The sequence below is a fragment of the Micromesistius poutassou genome (assembly GCF_964030765.1).
Source record: "Micromesistius poutassou genome assembly, chromosome: 4".
Lineage (NCBI taxonomy): Eukaryota > Metazoa > Chordata > Actinopteri > Gadiformes > Gadidae > Micromesistius > Micromesistius poutassou.
The window spans coordinates 22323634-22344921 of NC_140274.1; the positions used below are offsets into that span (position 1 = coordinate 22323634).

Here is a 21288-nt window from a genome sequence, read left to right on the forward strand (position 1 = left end):
ATAGGCACGTGTATGACAGACTTAATGCATGTGTTTTATTTATCATATTATCATATTACACTGTAATATGATAAATAAAACGAATATATCATCAGTGTAATTTGATAAATAAAACGAATGCAAACCAAAAAAAATAATAATAATATATATATATAATTTTTTTCTTATGTTTTTTTTTCGGTTTGCAGGCAACCTCTTGCGGGCCAGAAAAAAATGAAGAAGGGCCGTATTCGGCCCGCGGGCCGCTAGTTGAACAGGCCTGCCCTGACAGCACTCCTGAATGGTATCCTGCGGTCGGTCACCCTTCGCCCTGCAGACCCTCCGGGCCCTCCCTTACTGTTGCTCTCTCCGTGCGGGGGGCTGTAGTAGCTGAACAGCCGCTCCAGCAGCGTCTCCTCTGAGCCTCCGGGCTGGACCGCCTCCTCCTCCATCAGCCACAGCAGGCCCCGCGCCTCGTCGGTCCGGGCTAAGGTACGCACCTGTCAACGCGTACAACGGTGGGTGGGTCAGGGTGAGGGTGGTTCACACTAACACAGCGCAGCCGCGCAGACATCCACTTCATCTGAGCTCTTCAAGAAAAGGTTGTTTGATAATGGATTATTTGTCACAAAGCAACGCGTTGTTTTAACTCCAGTAGCTCAAGATTGTGTTTGTGTATCCTCATTAAATGTAAAATGAATGAACCCTAGAAAGTCAAGCATGCCCATTGGTAATCCACGGGAAACAAGTGGGTGTTGGTTTGTTTATCACAGTGGCGGCGAATGCATGACAGAACAAGAGAACTAAATTCATTTTTAGTTGTTTTTAAAAGGGTGATTAATTTGCTTTCCTTTTTGCTTTGAGCGGGACTTATTTTACACCGTATGTATTCATAGCGTCTTGGGTTGAGCGTGCACATGATACGTGATACTTTTCTTTTTCTCAGATTCACAGGCGTGTCCTTAAAATACTTATTTAATGAATACCACAATTTAAATTATCACCCCTCAGCATAAAATAATCAGTGTTAAAACTAAATTATGAATCTCAATGAAATGAAGCCTGATTTTGTTCATGAAACTGAGCGTGAACAACAGACAAGATCATTTCGGAACAGGGTGGTGGTGGAACCGTGGTAGGTTGCGTTAAAAAAACCGTTTCATAAAGTCAACGCCAGCGTCAGCAATAGTCAACACGTTTACCAGAAGCAACAAAGCATGCACGGACTCCTCTGGGAAGGCATGAGGAAAGACGTGTGGTTTGTGTGTGCTTACCAGAGTTTGGGCGGAGGCTTGGTCAATAGCTGCTACAGACTGTGAGGTGCTGGACTCTATGTCATCTAAAGCAAGTTCTATGTTTTCCTAAATGCATTGGGAGGGGGGGGGGGGGAATAAAGGGTTAGATTTGACACCTACATTAATGTTGATAACACGCAAAGGCATGATCAGAATAATTCACAATTTCAGATAAGGAATAGATTTGACATGGTTGCGTAGTCGAGTCAATACGAGTATATTGGGTGAGAATACATGGACAACATAGAGTAAAACTAAACAGATTGTTGTGAGGGGAAAAATCTTTTGAAAAGTACAAGACAATACCTTTGTTAAATAGTAATTAACACAAAAACACTTTTTTTCTATTTGATCGTTTTTGGAAACATGCACTCTTTGTAATTTGTCAAGGATCTCTCCGCATGCCAAGAAGAGGGGATTGGTGTGGTGTGTGAGTAAGAGAGCCTCGGGACCACCTCCTTGTATCGCTCCAGCTCCTGGACAAAAGTGCGCTCGTGGAAGAGAGTCTGCAGCCTCTCCTGGGTGTAATTGTGGCAGAGCTCCTCAAAGGTGGCCCCCCGCTGTCGCTGCGCCATGCGTGGGTTCTGAAAGCCTGGCGTATCCACGATCAGGAGGGAGCACAGGGAGTGTTGACTGGATTTCAGCGCCCTGGAAGAATACAACACAACACAACACAACACACACACACGCACACGCACGCACGCACGCACACGCACGCACGCACACACGCGCACACACGCACGCGCACACGCACACGCACACACAACACATCAGTTGTAAAAATACTGACACCATAGATATTTATACTAGACTAGTTATCGCCTGAGCTGAGCTGTACAGTGGAACTGCTGTGGAAATGCGTCAATGCCGCCGCCGCCATCCTGCCGCAGGGGAACCGCCCACCTGAACGAACGAACGTCGATGGGACAGAGTTCATTTCCCGGTTAAAATCACTCTAAATCTACTTATTTTTAAGCAATCTTCAAGCGTGTTGGTTTCTGGTGTTCGTGGCAATAATAATAATTAATATATATATATATATATATCGATTTCTTTTTTCTTCTATCAACACACGGCTGATGTCAGAAACCAACCCGCTTGAAGATTGCTTAAAATTAAGTTGATTTAGAGTGATTTTAACCGGGAAATGAACTCTGTCCCATCGACGTTCATTCATTCAGGTCCCCCGAGGCAGGATGGCGGCATTGTTGACGCATGCTCAGAAGCCGAATGCGATATCTAGTCAGTATATATATATATATATATATCTATGTACTGACACAAGCAGAAATATGCACACAGCTACCAAACTTGAGGCAGCCTTAATCACTGCCAACCATGCCCTGCATATGATGTGGTCCGTCTGTCTGCAAGGTCACCTCTGTCAAAGTATTACGTCGCAGTGGTGTTTATAGAAGCTATCGGTTTATCTAAACCCAATAGCACGGTACATTTTGTGCAATGTGCAGTTCTTCTCCGATTTGCTCACCATTTGAAGGTGTACTGTTAACAGTGAGACGAACAGAGTCAGTTAATTAAAGACAATTAATTAAGTTGCAACACAAAATGCGCTGTGCTGGCGATGGAAGACAGAGAAGATCATTTTCCCCAAACACTTGAAGACCACCAGCTTACGCAGCCTCAAAATGTGACCGGACTGTTAGAACTCATAACAATGGTTTGAAAGTACAAATGAGACCGACTGAGGGGGAGAGAGAAAAGGAGTGAGGGAGCAGACCTGTTCACCAGGGAGACGACCAAGGTGAAGAGCTCAGAGTAGAGGCCTGAGGCCATGGCCTCCAGGCACTCCGGGGCTGTGATCTTAGAACCTAGAGAGCCAAGAGAGAGTGAGGGCCATTCACCCCACCAGCAGGAAACAGAGAGAAGGTAAGGGAGGAAAAACATGAGACATCGGGGCAAGATAAAAGACGTAGAAATCTAGAGGGCTGCACAACAGTTTCATCATGGAAATTTCATAATAAAACAACAAAACATACATTTTGAAATGACAACACATGTTGTTCAAATAATCCACTATTTCACATACAGCTGTAGATTTGATGGATTCTCCTATATTGTCAAATTGTATCAATACCCTAGAAATTTTTGAAAAATAACCCTTTAAATGGTTACTTCTGGTGAGATTTTTTGGGGGGAAGATTTACAGATTGAGCTTCCAAATATGACATAACAACCAACAGAGTGAGACCAGATCATTGTGCAAATGTGCCTTGAACTTGGCAGAAACTAAGTTCATCTTTTATGTTCATTTTCAGCTATTTCTTTGACATTTATCATAAGCCTTAGAAAAATGTATTTATTAATTTTTTTTGCAATTTCTTCTTTTTTTTTTGCAGTGGCAGCGGCGGTGGGTGCGCCACTGCTGAATGCATACAGGGGAAACACGGGTAATGCAAAACCCTACACAACCTATAGCACAATAACATCAAATCTAAAAATCAGTGTCCAGCTTCAGGTGAGGCGTACCTGGGCCCTCCCCGGTCTCGTCGGGGCCCCCCCTGAACGACGTGGAGCGCTGGAGTCCTTTGGCCTGGTGCTTGAAGATGGCGGAGGACAGCTCCTCCAGGCTGCAGCCCAGCAGGTAGGCAGCCTTCTGGGCCCACTCGTGGCGAGCAAACTGCTTGCGTCCCGCTAAAAGAAGGGGGGGGTCAGTCATAGGGGGACAATTATAATAGAGCCTTTTGTTCAGGAGGTGTGAAACTCAACCAGTGAAGACGGGTCTACTAACCGGTGCCCTGTGACGCATTAAGGAGCACACCCTTTAGTTTGTGTTATGAGATAGAGCGGTTGTTTGTCCTAACCCTTACCGCGATGACACCTCTGTTGCAACTAGTGAATGTGGAGAGGATGTTACTACGAGTTAAACGCTACGGTGACGAGCCAAGTCCCTGCCTCTGTCGGTTGGGTTTGGTTCTGTCTCACAAGATGGCGCCCAGCGTTTACCCGCCCTATAACAGTATGCTATGATTAGAGTTGTTCAACATTACAGGTGATGTGTTTTTCTATTGTTTGCATTTGAGCCCCTGGGTCTCACTCAAAACAACCTACATTGGTGCATTTGTACAGATACTTCGAAACCTCGGGACACATGTGCGCGCACAGTTCATACTACTATTTAAAGAGGTGTTTTTCAAGCATTTCTATCCATTTGTTTGTTTGGGGGGGGGAACTCATTTCAGCGTCGGCTCCTGCAGATGGTCGCATCAATGCAGCAATTGCGTCAGTTTGCGCAGAAAGAGCTGCTGTAACTGTTGGTGACATGAGGTTAACCTGATGTGAACCTGAAGCTTCATGGCTTCAAATCAACTTATTACGGCAAAAGGCCAGAGTCTCTTGCAAAAGAGACTGAAAAGACCTCGAACTGGGAGAAGCAGGCCAGATATTTCCACACCAAGGACTGGTTCAGCCGATTTAGAAATTATAACAATGATTTTGCTTGACTTTGTTTTTCTACTCGTCTGGCGCCATCACAACAGTTCGATGCGTTGAGTGTTGGCAACAGAGACATTTCAGAAGGTGCATATACTGAGGACTTTAATAGCCATCCTTTTGTTTAAAAGGATGGCAGTGTGGGGCTATAGGGATTGTGTTAGTGTGTGAAAAGAGTCCACAGAGGAATAAGATGAGAGGAGGCAAGTAAGAACAGACAGCAGGGATGGGTAGGGAGGAGAAACAATAAAAATGCTAATGACTTAAGGTCTGGAAGGAGAGCGATAAAGCCATTAAGACAGGATGTACAAACAAGAAAGTAACACAAGATGTTGAATGACTTTTTTTTTTTCCATTACCTTCATCTGCCTCTGCGTTTGATATGGCGCAGCATGCAAACATGCAAGCAGAGAAAGGACGTTAGACAGGAAATCGGGTTATGCATCAAACCATTTGCATACGCAACACAAACACAAAATAGATAAAGACTCAGAAATATCAGCATCCCCCCCACCACGTTTTAAAAAATATATATATACACCAAAAACCATAACAAGCTCCGGTTGTCCCTGTTGGAAAGAGGAACACAACAGGTCGAATATGTGTGCCGCTATTGTGCTGACTGAAGAGCACAATGTCAAAAAGCTGCAAGTGAGTGAACAGGCAGGCACGACGCGATGCACCAAACATGTATAGAGACTTACCAACGCTTGCATCACCTCGTGTGTATACAAATGCTTCTTAACGTGCTGCTGCACAAACAATCTTGTGTGGCAAAAATCAGCCGTATCTGTTGAGGTGATCCTTGGGAAAGGATGTGTGCGTGAATGTATTTATGTACCCGCACATGCGTGTTTTTGTGAGTAAAACAGTTCAAATTTAGTAAGAAGTGGAACATGCAGTGGAAAATCCTTTTGCAGTTATAGCTGGAGTGAACTGCTGGATGCATGCAGTGAGCATATGTCTAGTCTGACCCCTATTGGCGGCTTGGGTTAAACGTTATACTCTAAATGTCACAGGTTTTTACTGTTTTCATCATGATAATCAGAATTACTTGTCCAAACTTCCAAAAAAAAAAAAAAGGCAATTTTTCCAGGTGAATTTTAAACCGTTCATTAACCGATAAACATAGCCTCTAGGTTTTTTACACTCGCCATTCATTTGAACCAAGCCAAGTCAGGACAAGACGTTGCTCAGGATAGGGGTATTGTGCCGTCACTTCCATTACCTTTCGTGGCGCCTGCTGCTCCCAGGTGGTAGATGGCCCCCAACACGAGCCAGAGGGCCTTCTGCTCCTCCCCGGAGATACCCAGGACCTTCATGGCGGCCTGCAGCTTGGTGAACTGCTGGGCAGCCCGCTTCTTTTCATCTTCCTACAATCAAACGGGGAAAAAAAAGGAAGGCGTGGTTGTAGAGGCGACGTTTGTATCATCTTGTGAGTGGTGATTGCAGAGCACTCACAAAGTGATACAGGGAGCGGTATAATTATGCTAATGTGGAAACCACACATAACACTTTTTTTTTTTCTCATCATGTGCTTACAAGTCATTCACCCGACAGAGGGACGCGCAATCAAACATTCAATCTAGTGCACTTACCTTGGACAGAGGCAGGATCCCAAAAGCACTGTTCTCTGCAAAATGGTTAAAGTGCAGCTCCGTTCTGACAAGGAAAGACAGTGAGTGAGACGCTGCTGATGACGGGGTAAATGGGTACAATCATAGACTACTCGGTGTATCGCCAACCCACTGTATACCGAGTAGTTAACCTCCAAACAAATAGCTTGGCCTATGCAACACATTATATTAAAAAAAGATTACACTTTTTGGTTGCACGATATTCAATTCAATATTTATCCAAAAATGATTAATGATGTCATCAATAGAGGGATCTGGAAAATATCTGGCTTTGTCATGTGCGTAATGCGCAGCTCTATGCAAAGGTAACATGTAAAGGGGTCGTTTTTATTATGTTATTGGCGGTCCAAACAACCATTAATCAACATAAACATGAAATGTGAGACCCTTTGTTTGATTTTTATACAAATATACTTCACATATACTACACAAGAAATGTTTGCTTTCCAGGAACTTATATTCGGAGAGGATGACAATCAACAAAGAATATCTCTGTGTGTCTCTGACCGTGGTGCTGCTGGTGTGTGTTCTCTGACCGCATCGACCAGACTACAGAGCCCGTGCGTGACTCCACTGCGGTCATTGGGTGACATTGGACACAAATCTTGTGATTCTATTCCATTCACCTGAGGTTGCTGTCGGCTCCAGCCATCATGTAGTAGAAGATGTTGAAGGTTGACTCGGTGGCAGGTCGCCTGGTCACCCTCAACTTCTCAAGGAGCATGGTCTGAAGGAGGGAGAGAGAGACACTACCGATATGTTTCAGAGAAATTATACTTTCACCGTTTTGTTATTTTCTTGCTCTTTAAAGGCCCAGTGCAGAAATTAAAAAAATTGCATGATTAACTTCATCTGTGTTTTTATTTCCTCTTTTAAAACAAAGTTGACCACATTGTTATTGGTGCCATAATATTATATAATAAGTTCAGGTTCTTGTTAGAACTTTTATTGACAATAATGGCAAACTAATATAGATCATGTAAAGTAAATATATTATTCATATAGTTTGCTGGCTTATCATTATTTCAAACTAGTGTTACTTGTTGTTCTCCATCAAGTGTTTTCCATTGTAATGTTTTCCACTGATTTTGTGTTAATTTGTGTTTGCTAGACAAACACAGATCATAATACCGTTTTCCTCTGGCCATGGACTTGTGTTATCGTTGTGTATTTAGGGGGGCGCTGGTGCTCTTTGCTCTGCCACTGCTTGTGTATTAATCTACTTTTTACCATTTGCATATGAAGTGGTCCGATGAAAGGTCTTGATGACAATTTATTGGTTCATCTAAAAGTCAAAAAGGTTGGGAACCACTGGTCTAGCAAACTGAAAATAATACAAACATAGATCTCTTTATTAGGTCTTGGTAATGAAGTCAACATTAGTAAGGAAATGGGCCTGCCCAAACCTGAATGGAGGCAGAGGCCACTTGGCCGGCCTGGTCAAAGTCCAGGGAGATGATGTGTGAGAATCGACTGGCGTTTGTGTTCATGGAGGTGGCGCTGTTGCCAAAAGCTTCCAGAATGGTGTACACCGCCTGCCATTTTTCAGCTGCAAAAGCGAGAAGAAACAAAACAAAACATTGTGTGTTAGCTTCTAAATGATAATACACCGATATGTCTACTCAGTTGCTCTTGTGTTTATGTGCTTATGCTTAATTACTACTACAGTTCAAGTAATGGTATATGTCCAAATTTGTAAGATTGACAACACCTTTCTGAATATATTGTCTTGCAAAAAAGTTAATTGGAATAATATTAATATTAGGGCCAATAAAATATAAAATGATTTGCCTATATTTAGCAGAACTCTTTCGAGAATAAACTGTCACACCGCCTGCGTGGACATGTCTGCTGACACCACGTTGTCGGACATATTCAATATCAGTTTGGCATGTCATGATATCACAACATGCAATCCTGTTTGTTCATAGCACCAGTGTGGCGTACAAGGATAGAGTGTAGTGTATAAACCAACAGATGGTTTATAGATATTGTTTACACCTATCAAGAACATTGTGTTGTAGTTGGTACCTTAAACATATCTAGTTCGGTACCTAGCCTTAATTCTCAGCTACATAAAGAAATTAAGAAACAAGACACTTTAAATACTGCCTACTGACCTCAATTCTAAGATGGAGGTTGACAGTTTTGGAATAAAGTAGACAGTTTCATATGAATAAATCCTTGCATTTCCATTATGGTTAATGGTGCTTACAAAGCCATTATTGATTTTATTCTTTCTGTGGAAAAAAAATCCATTAGAGTAATTAATCAAGTAGAGAACAAATGATAAGCTTACCAGAAAATATCTTGCCAGTGCTACCAGCGATAGAGACAAGGTACTGGACCAGGTGCTGGCAGTTGGTGGTCTTGCCGCTGCCAGACTTTCCGAGCAACACGATGGACTGGTCTTGTCGTGTGGTCAGTAGATTGCGGTACGCAGTCTGGGCCACGGAGTAAACGTGGGGGGCCGTGTCCTCGCGTCGGCAACCTTTAAACATGTGCATCACCTGAAGGACGACACAAGCGGCAGATGGAGAATCACGAGCAAACTTGTGAAAAAAAGCTAAATGTAAGCGTCGATTTGACGGTAAGATGAACCAGAATAGCCAATATGCGATGCTTACTTAATGATTGGTAATGCGGCTATTATATCTAACATAAAGTTAACACAATGTGAAAAAATGTGACCTTGGGAAGGTTTTTGCTTTTAGGAACACAGTACCGCACACACCATCAGCACAATCATTTTCGAAATGTTAATTTTCTGGAAATAAACAATATATATATATATATATTTTTTATTATGATCGAACTTCTTACTAAGAAAAATAGTAAAAATAGGTTAAATGTATGTTACATTATGGAGTTGCACATACAAAAGATTCTTTATTAAGACATTGACAATGTCAAATATGCAATGCATGTCAGATCAACAACCGGGCAACAGTGCAAATAAAAGAACTCTATTAGGAGGTTGACAGCATGAACCTGATTTAGAGTTCTACAGAGTAGAACTCTAAATCAGGTTCATGCTGAGCTACGGGGTAAAAAAAGCGTCATCTGAATATTGCCGTGTTATATCTGGTGCTCTGAAGATCCACCAGAGACACACAGTGGCACCCGTCGCTCGTCATAACGCGCCCTACGGCCCTACCTTCTCGGAGTACATGGACGCCGTGCTCAGCGGGTTGATGACCACGGTGTTGAGGCCGGCGTAGGTGTGGATCAGGTTGCCCCCGTAGCGTTGCCTCAGGGAGTGCATGATGCTGGACTCGTTCAGGTAGAGCAGCGACGACAGGTCCTCAGTCCGGTCGTACGACGGAGGGTTGGCCTCGGGACAAAGACAGAGACAGTTTTAGATCATAAAGTTCTACTTTATGTGAACGTTTATAGGAATAGAATGACAAAATACCGGCTCTGTCCACAGAATAGAATAGAATCTTTATTGTCATTGCACAACAGGTATACAATGAAATTGCAGTGCTACTTCGGCCAGTGCATAATAAATATTAAAAGTAAAGAAAACAGTAATAAGTTAATTAATTAAATAGAAAAGAATAAAAGGAGAAACATAGTAGTATATACAGTGTTTATCCAGCATAGCGCACACACACACACACACACACACACACACACACACACACACACACACACACACACACACACACACACACACACACACACACACACACACACACACACACACACACACACACACCATGAGTTCAAGGACCTGATGACCCAGGGAAAATGATGTTTCAATATAAAAATACTTAATCCATGCCACACATTATAAATTCTATACTGGCAACCATACATGATTGTTGGATTGTTGCGCTCAAGTTTTTCCTCTCCACAATAAAAGTTAGGGTACATTTTGCCTGCTTTACCACGATGGTATGCTACAACAGTTAAAAATATGTTCACGAAGAGAACCTTCTTCAAACGGGGGAACATAATCGACAGGTCATCATGACCACGTGTTTGTGAAGATGAGGCGGAGGAGACGTTAAGACAGTTACATTTAGTTCTTCCTAAATCGACTGGAAGAACTTAATTAATTCTCGTTATACAGAACCAATAAATGCTTTCTTTGTTCGGTTAGGGTCGTTGAAGCTTCATCGTCTCCACATTCATAAAATGGCCCTTTGTCGGAATGCTGCTGACTCAGTTGTTGGGAAGGAAAATTCTATGCAGCTCTGTGATTGGTGGGCCCGCTATAACTTTCACAGAGGTCAAGTAATAGTAATTCAATGAGACTAATTTCAAATAAAAGTAACCGACAATAAATGACAGTACGTAATGATCAATCATATCTTCCCTCTAAATGAGTGGGCTTTGTTATTGCTGACTTTATGACCAGTTCCGCCCGCTGTGAGGGACAGGAGTCCAATAAACGTTTGGGCGTGACTTGGTTTACTTCACGATGGCAGCCACCATGAGTACCGTAATCGCTTGTGAGGAGGACATTGCTTCTGATTAGTTATCTATGCCGTTTTCTAGGTTATAACTTATAATAAAAAAGTTGGAGTCAACAGGAAGACACACACCAGAGCTAAAATTGGTTTAGAAAGCTTTTTAGAGGCATTTCAACTCCACCAACTATCGCGATGCCAGTGGATGACACGATCAACCAAAGGAGGAAAAGCTTTACTGTTGGTGTTTGATTTGTCTGTTGTCTTGTGTTTTGCACCCCAGGCCCTGTTTCTAAATATATGTCTATATATTGCTCTGAAGTGCACACACAGCTTGTGTGATGATGCGATTATTTGTCAGGAGGATTTGAATTCTGCCTAAGCGATAGCCAGTTTTTAGTTTTGGTGACAACTCTCACTCTCTCTGTGCTGTTCACTCGTTGCTAGAGCCAGCTCTATACTCATCGTGTGTGTATATTATGCGTTTCTTCTCACATAGTCCAGTCCAGCCCAGTCGCTAAATGATTTTAAATCTCAGTTAAAGACCCACCTTTTTTCACTGGCCTTCGATTAGCGTTTCCTTTTTACAAGTGCCAGCAAATAGTGTCCCCTAGTTACCTTTTAAATTTCTCTTCTATTTTATCTTATTTTAACTCCTAGAGTCTTTGTCTTTTAACCCTTCCTTTTCTTTTATTTTCTTGCGCTTTTTTGCCTTAGGTTTTTTTTTCATTGTGTATCTGCACTTCCTGTGAAGCACTTTGGTTGCGGCTCAGCCGCATGTAAATTGTGCTATACAAATAAAACTTGACTTGACTTGACATACATGAAATATAGACAGACATCCGTGACCAGCCAGCTGGTAGGGGAGTGACTGCCCAGCTCTATACCAGCCAGCTGGTAGGGGAGTGACTGCCCAGCTCTATACCAGCCAGCTGGTAGGGGAGTGACCACCCAGCTCTATACCAACCAAATGTTTTGAAAGAAAACTTGTTGTCGAGCCCCCCTCACCTTTTCCACGTCGTCCTCATCCACGTCCAGGACGGTCCCGTCGTGTTCCAGTTTCACTTTAACCTTCCCCTCTGGAAGGGAGCCCGCCTCCGTCTTCAACACCGTGGCTGTGTGGAGACATTTAAAGAAATACATTGTATAAAATACATGCATGGAACAATCTCCAAAGGTACACTTTTTGTATGTAAAACATTTGGTAAAAGTGTTCCTTTCAAGATTTGTGTTAATTGTGTATTCCCTTGTGGGAACATACTTCTTGCATTTTGGTGAGGCGATTTGAAAAACATTTGAAATAGTACAGAGATTACTAATTATTCATTTCTACATTTATTTTTTATTTTACATACATTAGTCTGTGGTGGTTGTAAGGATACGCAGATAAAGTCATCATGGTAATAATAGAAATAACAAGAATAATAGAAGCTCATCAAGGATGAGAATAATAAGCTAAATCAATAGATTCTGCTCTGAACTCATGAAGACATACAAGAGAACAATATCCTCAAACAATCCTCTATAAGGCCCCCAGCAAATAACAGAGCTGTGATCAAACATAACGGAAAATGAAAAAGATAATGTAAATAATAATATTTTTAGCATCTCTGAAATCAATAAAAAGCATTCATTAGTCAGAACTAATTATATCGGTACGGTCAATATTATTCAATAAAAGTAATTGATTCGTGATCTGAAACTTAAAGTTAGTTTTCCTTTTTTTTTTTAATAGGAGCAAGTAAAAGTAAAACCTCCTACCTAGGGAGAAACCATCCTTGTGGACCAGCCAAACTTTTTCTGAGCCAAACCATGCCTGCTCCGCTGTGATCTGCTCCTCAGTTTTCACCTGGTGGGAGACAGGGGGAAGAAAAAAAATAAATAAATCAAGCTTTTGCCGAAATGACAACAGAAACACATCATGAATGAACAAACGTCAGCATAAACATCTTGTGGGTTCCACACCAACATTGTAGTGAATTAACTAAATTCCCTTCCAATGTGTTCATGTAGGCCCTACATGAATGCCTCTCAGTCAGACCATTGGACAAGCACACACATAAAAAAGAGCAACACCGTACATTTTGCATCCCCAGGGTGAACATGCATCGCAATGCAGCAAACTACGGTGGTTCATTGGATATTCGATAGATTTGATTTGCTTTGTGTATAAAAGTTACAGCAAGACAGTGAAGTGGACACAAATAAACTACCGGTGACAAGACAGGATGGAAAGGTGGTAGGCTTGACCTCTACATGAACACCACTAGGGCATGCAGGAGGAGTGAAGAGGAATGATTCAACTGAGTGCACATCAAACTCTAGATAATAGAACTATGCTAGTATATATCTATACGTTAGTCATTGTGGATTCATGAGAATGCCACACTTTTCTTTGTAAGTCAATGCAAACACATTGCACAGTTCGCTGTGAACAAGGCACACTGCAATCCCCATGCACAGGAAAAGTACTCAAGTACTTATTAATTATAAGTAATTAACTATGACCACTGCAGTCAAGTGACGTGAGATTTATATCGGAGCGTCAAATCACACGCAGGCCAGACCTTGGGCTTCTGGACTGCAGCGTGGGAGGCCTGTAGTAGGGCCAAAGTCTCCTCTTCCACCACATCCTAGTAGTGATTGGCCAGCATGAGAAGGAAGGACAGGTAAAAAGTCACCAATGCAAGGAAGAGGAAAAGGAAGGGCTAGCTCTCTCTCACACCTGGCAACACATTTAATGGCAAAAGGCACGACTCCTCCCAGACAAAATGTATATCAGGCAACCATCACGTCTTCAGTCCTGGAACAACGCATTGTCTTATTATGGGCTGCATGCTCCAAGCATCTCATTTAACCTGTATACCTAACTACTCACTGAAAAGGCAAATGTTTGCATGGGTGTAAGAAATTCAACTGTAAATTAGTCATGGTCAAATAATGAACGGCAACTTCAAGAAACAGAAATCCTCAAGGAGATCGAAATAACTTCCCAGTATAATATCAAAAGTCAGGGGGAAAAAAGAGTATGAAAAGGAAGCAAAAAGGTAAAAAAAAAAGGTTTTTGACATCATTTTTTCTTTTTAAATTGTATGAGTCAGAAACTGGTGCACTGGTGCAAACATTACAGAGTTATATATGGAAAGAAACGCACTCCAAGGATGAGTCATCTGCTGACCTAATCTACCTGTATGTCACACAGAGAGACCGCTAGGAAAGGAAGGATTAGGACCGGGGCTTGCTCCGAGGGGCAATGGTACCTGAATGGAGGCATGAGGTACTACCGAGGGGACAGTAGCTCTGACAGACGACACACTATCTGCTGGTTCCAGCTTTATCCCAAAGAGCAACAGAAAGAGAGAAGAATGAATGAACAAACAAACAAAGGGGAGGAGGATGGGGAGACAAACCAGACGATACATCTTAGTATCAGACACCTGGGTAGAACCGATAAAGCAAGCAAGGGAAAGGGAAAGCAAAAAATATTAGATCAGCATGCAGCTGAAGATTACAATACTGTTGGCCGTGTTATATTATATTGAACTACGTTGTGAAGGTAAAATGGGCTGTGCTGTCTCTACAAAGTGCTCTCTTCAGATTCATATTTACAGGTATGCAAGTCTAGCAACATGTGGCAACGTTTACGTAGGTAACCTTAAATTCTGACAGACAAATGCCACTTTGCACCTTCACCCTACTAAACTAGTCATTTTTGCGGTAGCCAAAAGTGGCCCAGAGAAGAGATTGACAGAAGTACATGTGTACAACGGCGGGGTTAGGCACAGCAAAGAAAAACATTGACGGCGGACACGGGCAGCACAGATATTACAGGAGCACTGAAGATCCTCATCAGACGTATCTGAGCCTCCTCTGTAGGGCTGAGCGGCACCTCCTAAAGGTCAGGACAGCAAAAAAGTTCAGACTCCAAGCAATACACAAGATGACAAGCACAATGGCCAAAGCTGGCAGGCAAGGCTGCTTACACCAAAGCCGTGACTAATTGGATGCAATAAGTCCACAAAACATTTTTTTGATATCCTTCTACTGATGGGGACATCTTGTCACCAAAACCATGCAAGGTTAGTAAGAAACGCACACCTTTGGGAGAGACGCAGCGCCCCCTCAAAGTTATTGATCACAATGAATCATCAAAAGTTGCACATCCGTAAGCTACATTTTCAAATGAATGAAAAACACACCATGCGACTAAAACAAAAATACGAACTGAACTCCTTTCTCTCCATCATGAAAAAGCAATGGATTTCTGTAGTGTCTAAAGGGTTGCTTATTAATATGTATCAGACACGAGTACATGTTTGAACTCCATCTAGCATCAGAACCACAGAGTTTGGTCGAGGGGTGTACTTTCAAACTGTATCCCACAGTACAGGGCTTCTTTGATGAATTGGCTCAACATGCATCTCTGTGGAGCAGACAGAAACTCTGGGCCACTGAGACTACCACAGTCTTGTTTTGATGAAATATCCTCATGATTTAACTTGGTGAACAAGGCTTTTGATCTGCAGCAAGATCTCAGGGGCTGATAATAGGGCGAAACATCTGCACAACTCCGTCTTCAACAGCGGATTGTAAATAAAAACAAATAAAAAAGTGAGATGGCTGCAGGCATCCGGAAAAGCGATTTCTCCGTGTACTCTCCAACGAATATGTTAAACACTACACACAAACATACCTTTTGTGACCAAAAACACTGAAATTCATGCGTCAATAGGCAACCACTCGTGACATCTGCCAAATGCTTGATGATTGTACATGCCAAGTGCAGACACGGTACCTTATCTTTTCCATCGGCAACATGGGGTTGGAAAGGGATGGAGCCTTGAATGGGAGACGAGGAACTGGCCATTGAGGGGGATGATAAGGTCCCCACGGGGAGGCGGACAGCAGAGTGCTTTGGGGCTTCAACAGCAGATGCAGTTGGAAGTAGACGGGCGCTTTTGGCGCCGGCCGTGGACGAAGGGCCAGCAGGAAGGCTGGATTTAACAGCAGCGGGAACGGCGGTGGCAGCAGATTTTGCGACAGATGCCACAGAAGCAGGCGGGGGCTTTGGCGTTGTGGTGGTGAAACATTCGGGGCGTGTGACTGCTGAGGATCTGGGAGCTGGAATAACGGCTGCAGATGGTGGACTAGAGATCCTAGATTGGGATGTTTTGAAGAGTGCTGTGGTTGAAGTAGTAGAGCCACCCGCAGTAGAAGTGCCGGCAGAAGCTTGTGGAGTTCCCGCAGCTTTGGTCTGCTGTGTTCGAGACGCAGGTGGCGCTTCAGGCTTCGGCTCGGACTCGACACGCTTGGCAACATGGAGACTGTCTTGTTTTTTCTCCTCCTCCTTCTTCTTCTCCACCGGCTCCAGCATTTCCTGTAACTCCTCCTTGTGTATCCTCGAACGCGGTTCTTTCGTCCTGCCCCTACCGACGAGGCACGCCAGTCCGAGGGAAATGTCGTCCTTCTCCTCCGATTTGATGGTGTCATGTTTGAAGGAGAACGCCGGCATTTTGGACCCCTTGGGCACTGCTCCCGGTACCGCAGAGGTGATCGGTTTGAGCGGTTCAGTCACGGGTTTAACGTTAAGTTTTGAGACCTCTATTGACGTTGGTCCTGGCTCCTTAGGTTCCTCCTCGGTGGGTACAACCTTTCGGACAATGCGGCGCACCACTTTCACCACCTTCTTGGGAGCTAGGCCCTGGGCCTCTGGTTTCGGCAACACACCAGCCCGATTTTCCATTGGACTGTTGTTGCCGTTAACGGCAGAATTACCATTGACTATACTCCCATTTGCGTCACCATTAATCACTTTGCCTGGATGTTGTCGGTTCTCCGGGGGAGGTTCTGGACTCTTTACATGGTCCTGAATGTTTGATCGCGGCTCTGGGCTTTTGAAACGCTCCGGAACTTTTACAGGAGCTCTAAACCTCGGGGGGGAGGGGCTCCTGAATCTCGCCGTAGACTCTGACCGGGACACCGGGGGGGGGCTTTTAGCCTGGAACAGTCCCCTCCCGGGATCTAGGGCTGACACAGACTGGGCCCGCAGCAGGCCTTCATTTTCAAGCTACTCGCACAAAAAAAGGACAGAAAATAAAAATATAATGCAGTTGCTGTATAATGTATGTATGATTTTCACAAATACACAAATCTATATATCTTTGATATAGCTGTGAAACGTGTTTCTTCGGCTCACCTACAGTGAATATGTTACAGATGAGTAAGCCGTTTAGGGTTGGGTATGAAAAAAAAGTAGATTTATTTTATTTTATTTTTTATCTATTAGAATTCTTTATTAAAAGCATTTTAATTCCCTTCGTTAACATTACATCAATGATGAACCTGTGTAGTTATTTTACCACATACAATAACCATCAGTCAGGCTTTCTTGTCACGGAGACGCCTCTGGCATGTCAGGTGTACCAATGGCCGCAACACCTCTACCAAACGCTCTTATCCACACTAAGCTCACTTACATTTTTGCCAGGTGGGTTCTCGTCTTTGACCTAAAGATGTTGATATAGACAGGGAACTTTGTCAAAATCTCGTCCGTAAGTTGACCCTTCAAAGGGAGTAAAACCATGCAGAAACCAAACCATGCAAAATCCTTTGTTTCGGCAATGATCAAAGCAAAATGTTCCATCTCATTCCACATCTTCCTATGAATGCCGTTACATCTATGCGCTAATAGTTAATGTGAAAGTAGTTAAGTATTCATCGGTTAAACCTTTAGACCTGCCTTAGACCAGCATGACTAACATGACATACAAGCACACTAAAAGCAAAACACTTTAGTTGCTTTTGGATGCTCAGTGTATTCATGCAGATGTCACACATGATCACAAACATGATCTGTTTGTTAGTGGAACGTGTCAATACCATGCCGTCGGTATAAAGTCATAAACAAGACCTCCCTTTTTCTCCCAGAAGGAAAAGCGTGATGAGAATGCCATGTCGGTCGCTCTGATGTCATGAGCTATGTTTGATTCGAATGAAATGAGGAGGACAGGGAGAAGGGACGGGGGGAGGAGATGGAAGAGAGGACGTTAGAAAGAGAAGCGAATGAGTGGAAATGTATAGCTGGATAGGCCGATGTAATAAGAATGATATTTATAGGTTGGTTAGGTCCTTACATAGAACAACTGACAATTTCTACACAAAGGATGGCAGAGCAAATTGTTGTTGATTGGAAGTCTGAGACAAAGAAAATAATATATTATAAAGAAGCAAGAATAATGAGCAAAGAATAATTATGTAAGCAGTGAGCATAGCAAACGTACAATGAGCAGACAAACCATTAAATATAGATTCACATAAATTGTGATGGATCATTTTGCTCATGGAAAAAGTTTAAGAATCATTAATTGAGACAGGTGCAGCTATGGATTCACTTGATTATGATGTAATGGGTTGTAAAAGAATATGCCTGATAATCTGATAATCACCTTCAACTTAAAATTGTTTTTGTATCATGACAAACATTTTAATTGCTTACCTATTTGCTTTCTTGGAATACTCGCGAGTTCACAAAATATGTGGCCATTGGAAATATATAAACAATCATACAAGCAAATGTATGTTTACTTACAAACAGTCTTTTTTTTTTACCAGCAGTGCATTCAAAAGTCCTAATCCACAGTTCACCAAAACTGGGACACGCAGTATCCTGTCCTGGTTCAACCATATAGGACATAGAGATATGTCGTACACTATACAAGCATCAAATTGAGCTCCCAAGAAAGGTGGCGGGCATCTCCCCGTCCCTGGGAACGACCGGGAGACGTCTGTGTGGTTAAAGCCCTGCTAATCTCCTCGCTGTATTGTACCCCCAAAGCGTTTTCAAGACAAGTATGTTTCTACTAATGAGGGACAAATCGACAAAACATTTCACATGGCATTGCTGAAGAATGGTGAATTAACTCCCCAAAAATTCAAAACTCCTCCCTCACAACAGAAACCGCTAACACATGAACCCACATCAGCACTTACAATAACGAAAAAAGGGTTTGATTGTTAAAGATACGCATTATTCCTTTACATGTACAAGATGCCAGCATGTGTGATTGTAAGAGGGTTACACGTGTTTAATAAATTAAATGACGATAACAAAATGTATGCAATAACAAACGTATACCTTTAAATGAAATTGCAATACGGTTTGAGTTTCCTCCAGGCTGCCACAGAGCCCACTATTATGTCCGGCTTACTAAAACAGCTCTACACATTGCACACCTGTTTCCAAACGCTTTATCATCACCAACCCCATGATTTTAAGCAAGAAAACGGAAGCTAGTAGTTGTTTTGTAAATCAAAATGTATGCTGTTGTACTAGTCAAACCTGATTGAAAAACCCTTGTAACAAAGTCAAGATTAGAGGGTAAGCTCGCCTGATAACCATGTCACCACTAAAAATAGTGGCTATGGGGCCGAGAGCCTGCTAGACTTTCTACTGGGGTTCCCCTTTTCACCTCAATGTCCTCAAAGAAATCCATACCTGGTCAATTCAGACGGAGACTGGGTGGAGGAGGTTTAGATCAGCCATTTAAAAAAATATTTCCAGAGAAAAGTAAAGGATTGTGAGTGTAAATTCCAAAGTGAAAGCAACGAGTGCCCCGCTAAGAGAGAGCGCCGACTCCTCTGCTGAAACCAGGCAGCAGGAGAGGAGATCTGATAGGCCGGCTATTCCTGACGGTAGACAAGAAGAGATGTGGTGTGGGGGGCAGCTGTCCTGTCCGGAGAACTCAGAGCCCAGAACCCGAGTTAAAAATAGGAAACGCCTCACCTCGAATCACAAGCACAGCCAGTGCCAATGCTGCCTGCGCGGGCTTGCGTCAATTCCCCACCCCCCTAAAGATTTGACCAGAAGCCCTTCGCTATCTGTTAACAGACAACTGCAGTTGCCCTCAACAAGACCCAGCTGCTTGTGTGTGTGTGTGTGTGTGTGTGTGTGTGTGTGTGTGTGTGTGTGTGTGTGTGTGTGTGTGTGTGTGTGTGTGTGTGTGTGTGTGTGTGTGTGTGTATATATACTTGGATAAACGATTTCAAACTTTATCAGAACAGCTCAGCTATTCTATATTTTTTAGCTCAAATGCAGGTTTCCCACAGCACTTAACAGCTTAGGCGGCCGCCTTGACAACACACCTGCCGCCTAAACGACGACATAAGAAATAGAATAAAGTCTGACAGCCTGCATGAAAATAAGCACGCATGGCCACCTATTCCGCCAGACATTGCAAAAACCTTTCAAAGTCGGTATTCTTCGTCATTCAATTGCAGTGGTCTAAATGGATATGCAATCAAATGTTTGGATATTGTGTTATCTGTCCCGGTTACGATTAGACATTAAGGATGAGCTAAGAAAAAGTGAATGAACATGAAAATTCAATCAGGAATTGTATTCAAATTGTAGTTTTCCCAAACACATTCAAATCCACCGCTAGAGGGCACTGTTTCAGTAAATGGTTCACACATCTGTGCTGTCCACAAGAGAGCGCCAGATGACTGCAAGAACATACGTTTAAGCGTGAGCGTGCAGAACACCTCCATTAATTACTCCACTTATCTTCCTGCACACTTAAAACCCCACCCATAATCATTATGTGAGTGTGCCAGGAGTGTGTCACACACACAAGACAGGTGTGCTCACTTCAGCAAGCAGGACAAACATTGCTATGAAAGGGAGGGCATACATTTATGGCCATTTACGTACTGTACGCACGCACGTACACACACAAACAACAAGACTTGATTCAGACAACACAAAGTTAAAGTTGATTTAAAATAGAGGTTGGAAGTCCCAATCCCAAACCACATTTGGAATTGAATTTGTTTATCTGACATTACACTTGTGTTCAAAAAAAGCGGGATTGCAAATAGGTTGACTTGGTACATGTTTTATAATGCTGCTGACGGGGAGTTCATGCCTGAGCAAGCCCCTCCACAATTCACCAGTGCATGAGGGCGGCAGATCCAGGTCACCGGCGCAGCTATCCATAGTCTGTGTGTGTGTGTGTGTGTGTGTGTGTGTGTGTGTGTGTGTGTGTGTGTGTGTGTGTGTGTGTGTGTGTGTGACAATAATGCAAGACGGACATATTCTAGTAGCTAAATAAAAGTGGATTTAATTATTTATTTTATTTTCCATTCATCATAAGACAGGCAGATTCCTCTGGAATTTGAGGTATGCCCTGCAAAATGCATTATTTATTATACTTTATTCAATTCATTTTAACCTCACATGTTGAGCCAAAGTTTCAGTGAGGGGTTAGAGTGTACTAGGCAGTAAGCAGTCGAAGCCAACATAGGCTTACAGCTATTTGGTTTTGCTGATAACGACAATATTGATCCATGACATTGGCTTAATGCCTAGCCTACATGTACCGAGATTGATTGATTTTGACGACAAGAGCAGGGATGGTATTTTACTGTTGATATTTAGTATGCTGTATGGAATAAGAATGGGGGTTTGAAATCACCTCTTATTCTATAAAGATAACTTGTCAAAGTGGGTAA

At 42.8% G+C, this 21288-nt stretch overlaps 1 protein-coding gene across 1 annotated transcript in view; it reads right to left on the minus strand.

Moving 5' to 3' along the window:
* myo18ab (myosin XVIIIA b) overlaps nt 1-21288 on the minus strand; it is a 61597-nt gene that overhangs the window by 33943 nt on the left and 6366 nt on the right. The window contains 13 exon segments of the mRNA XM_084466611.1: nt 338-479; nt 1254-1340; nt 1730-1922; nt 3013-3103; nt 3762-3926; nt 5953-6097; nt 6323-6386; nt 6988-7088; nt 7768-7910; nt 8661-8871; nt 9519-9695; nt 11788-11894; nt 12541-12628. Coding sequence (XP_084322737.1) covers nt 338-479; nt 1254-1340; nt 1730-1922; nt 3013-3103; nt 3762-3926; nt 5953-6097; nt 6323-6386; nt 6988-7088; nt 7768-7910; nt 8661-8871; nt 9519-9695; nt 11788-11894; nt 12541-12628 — 1714 coding nt within the window.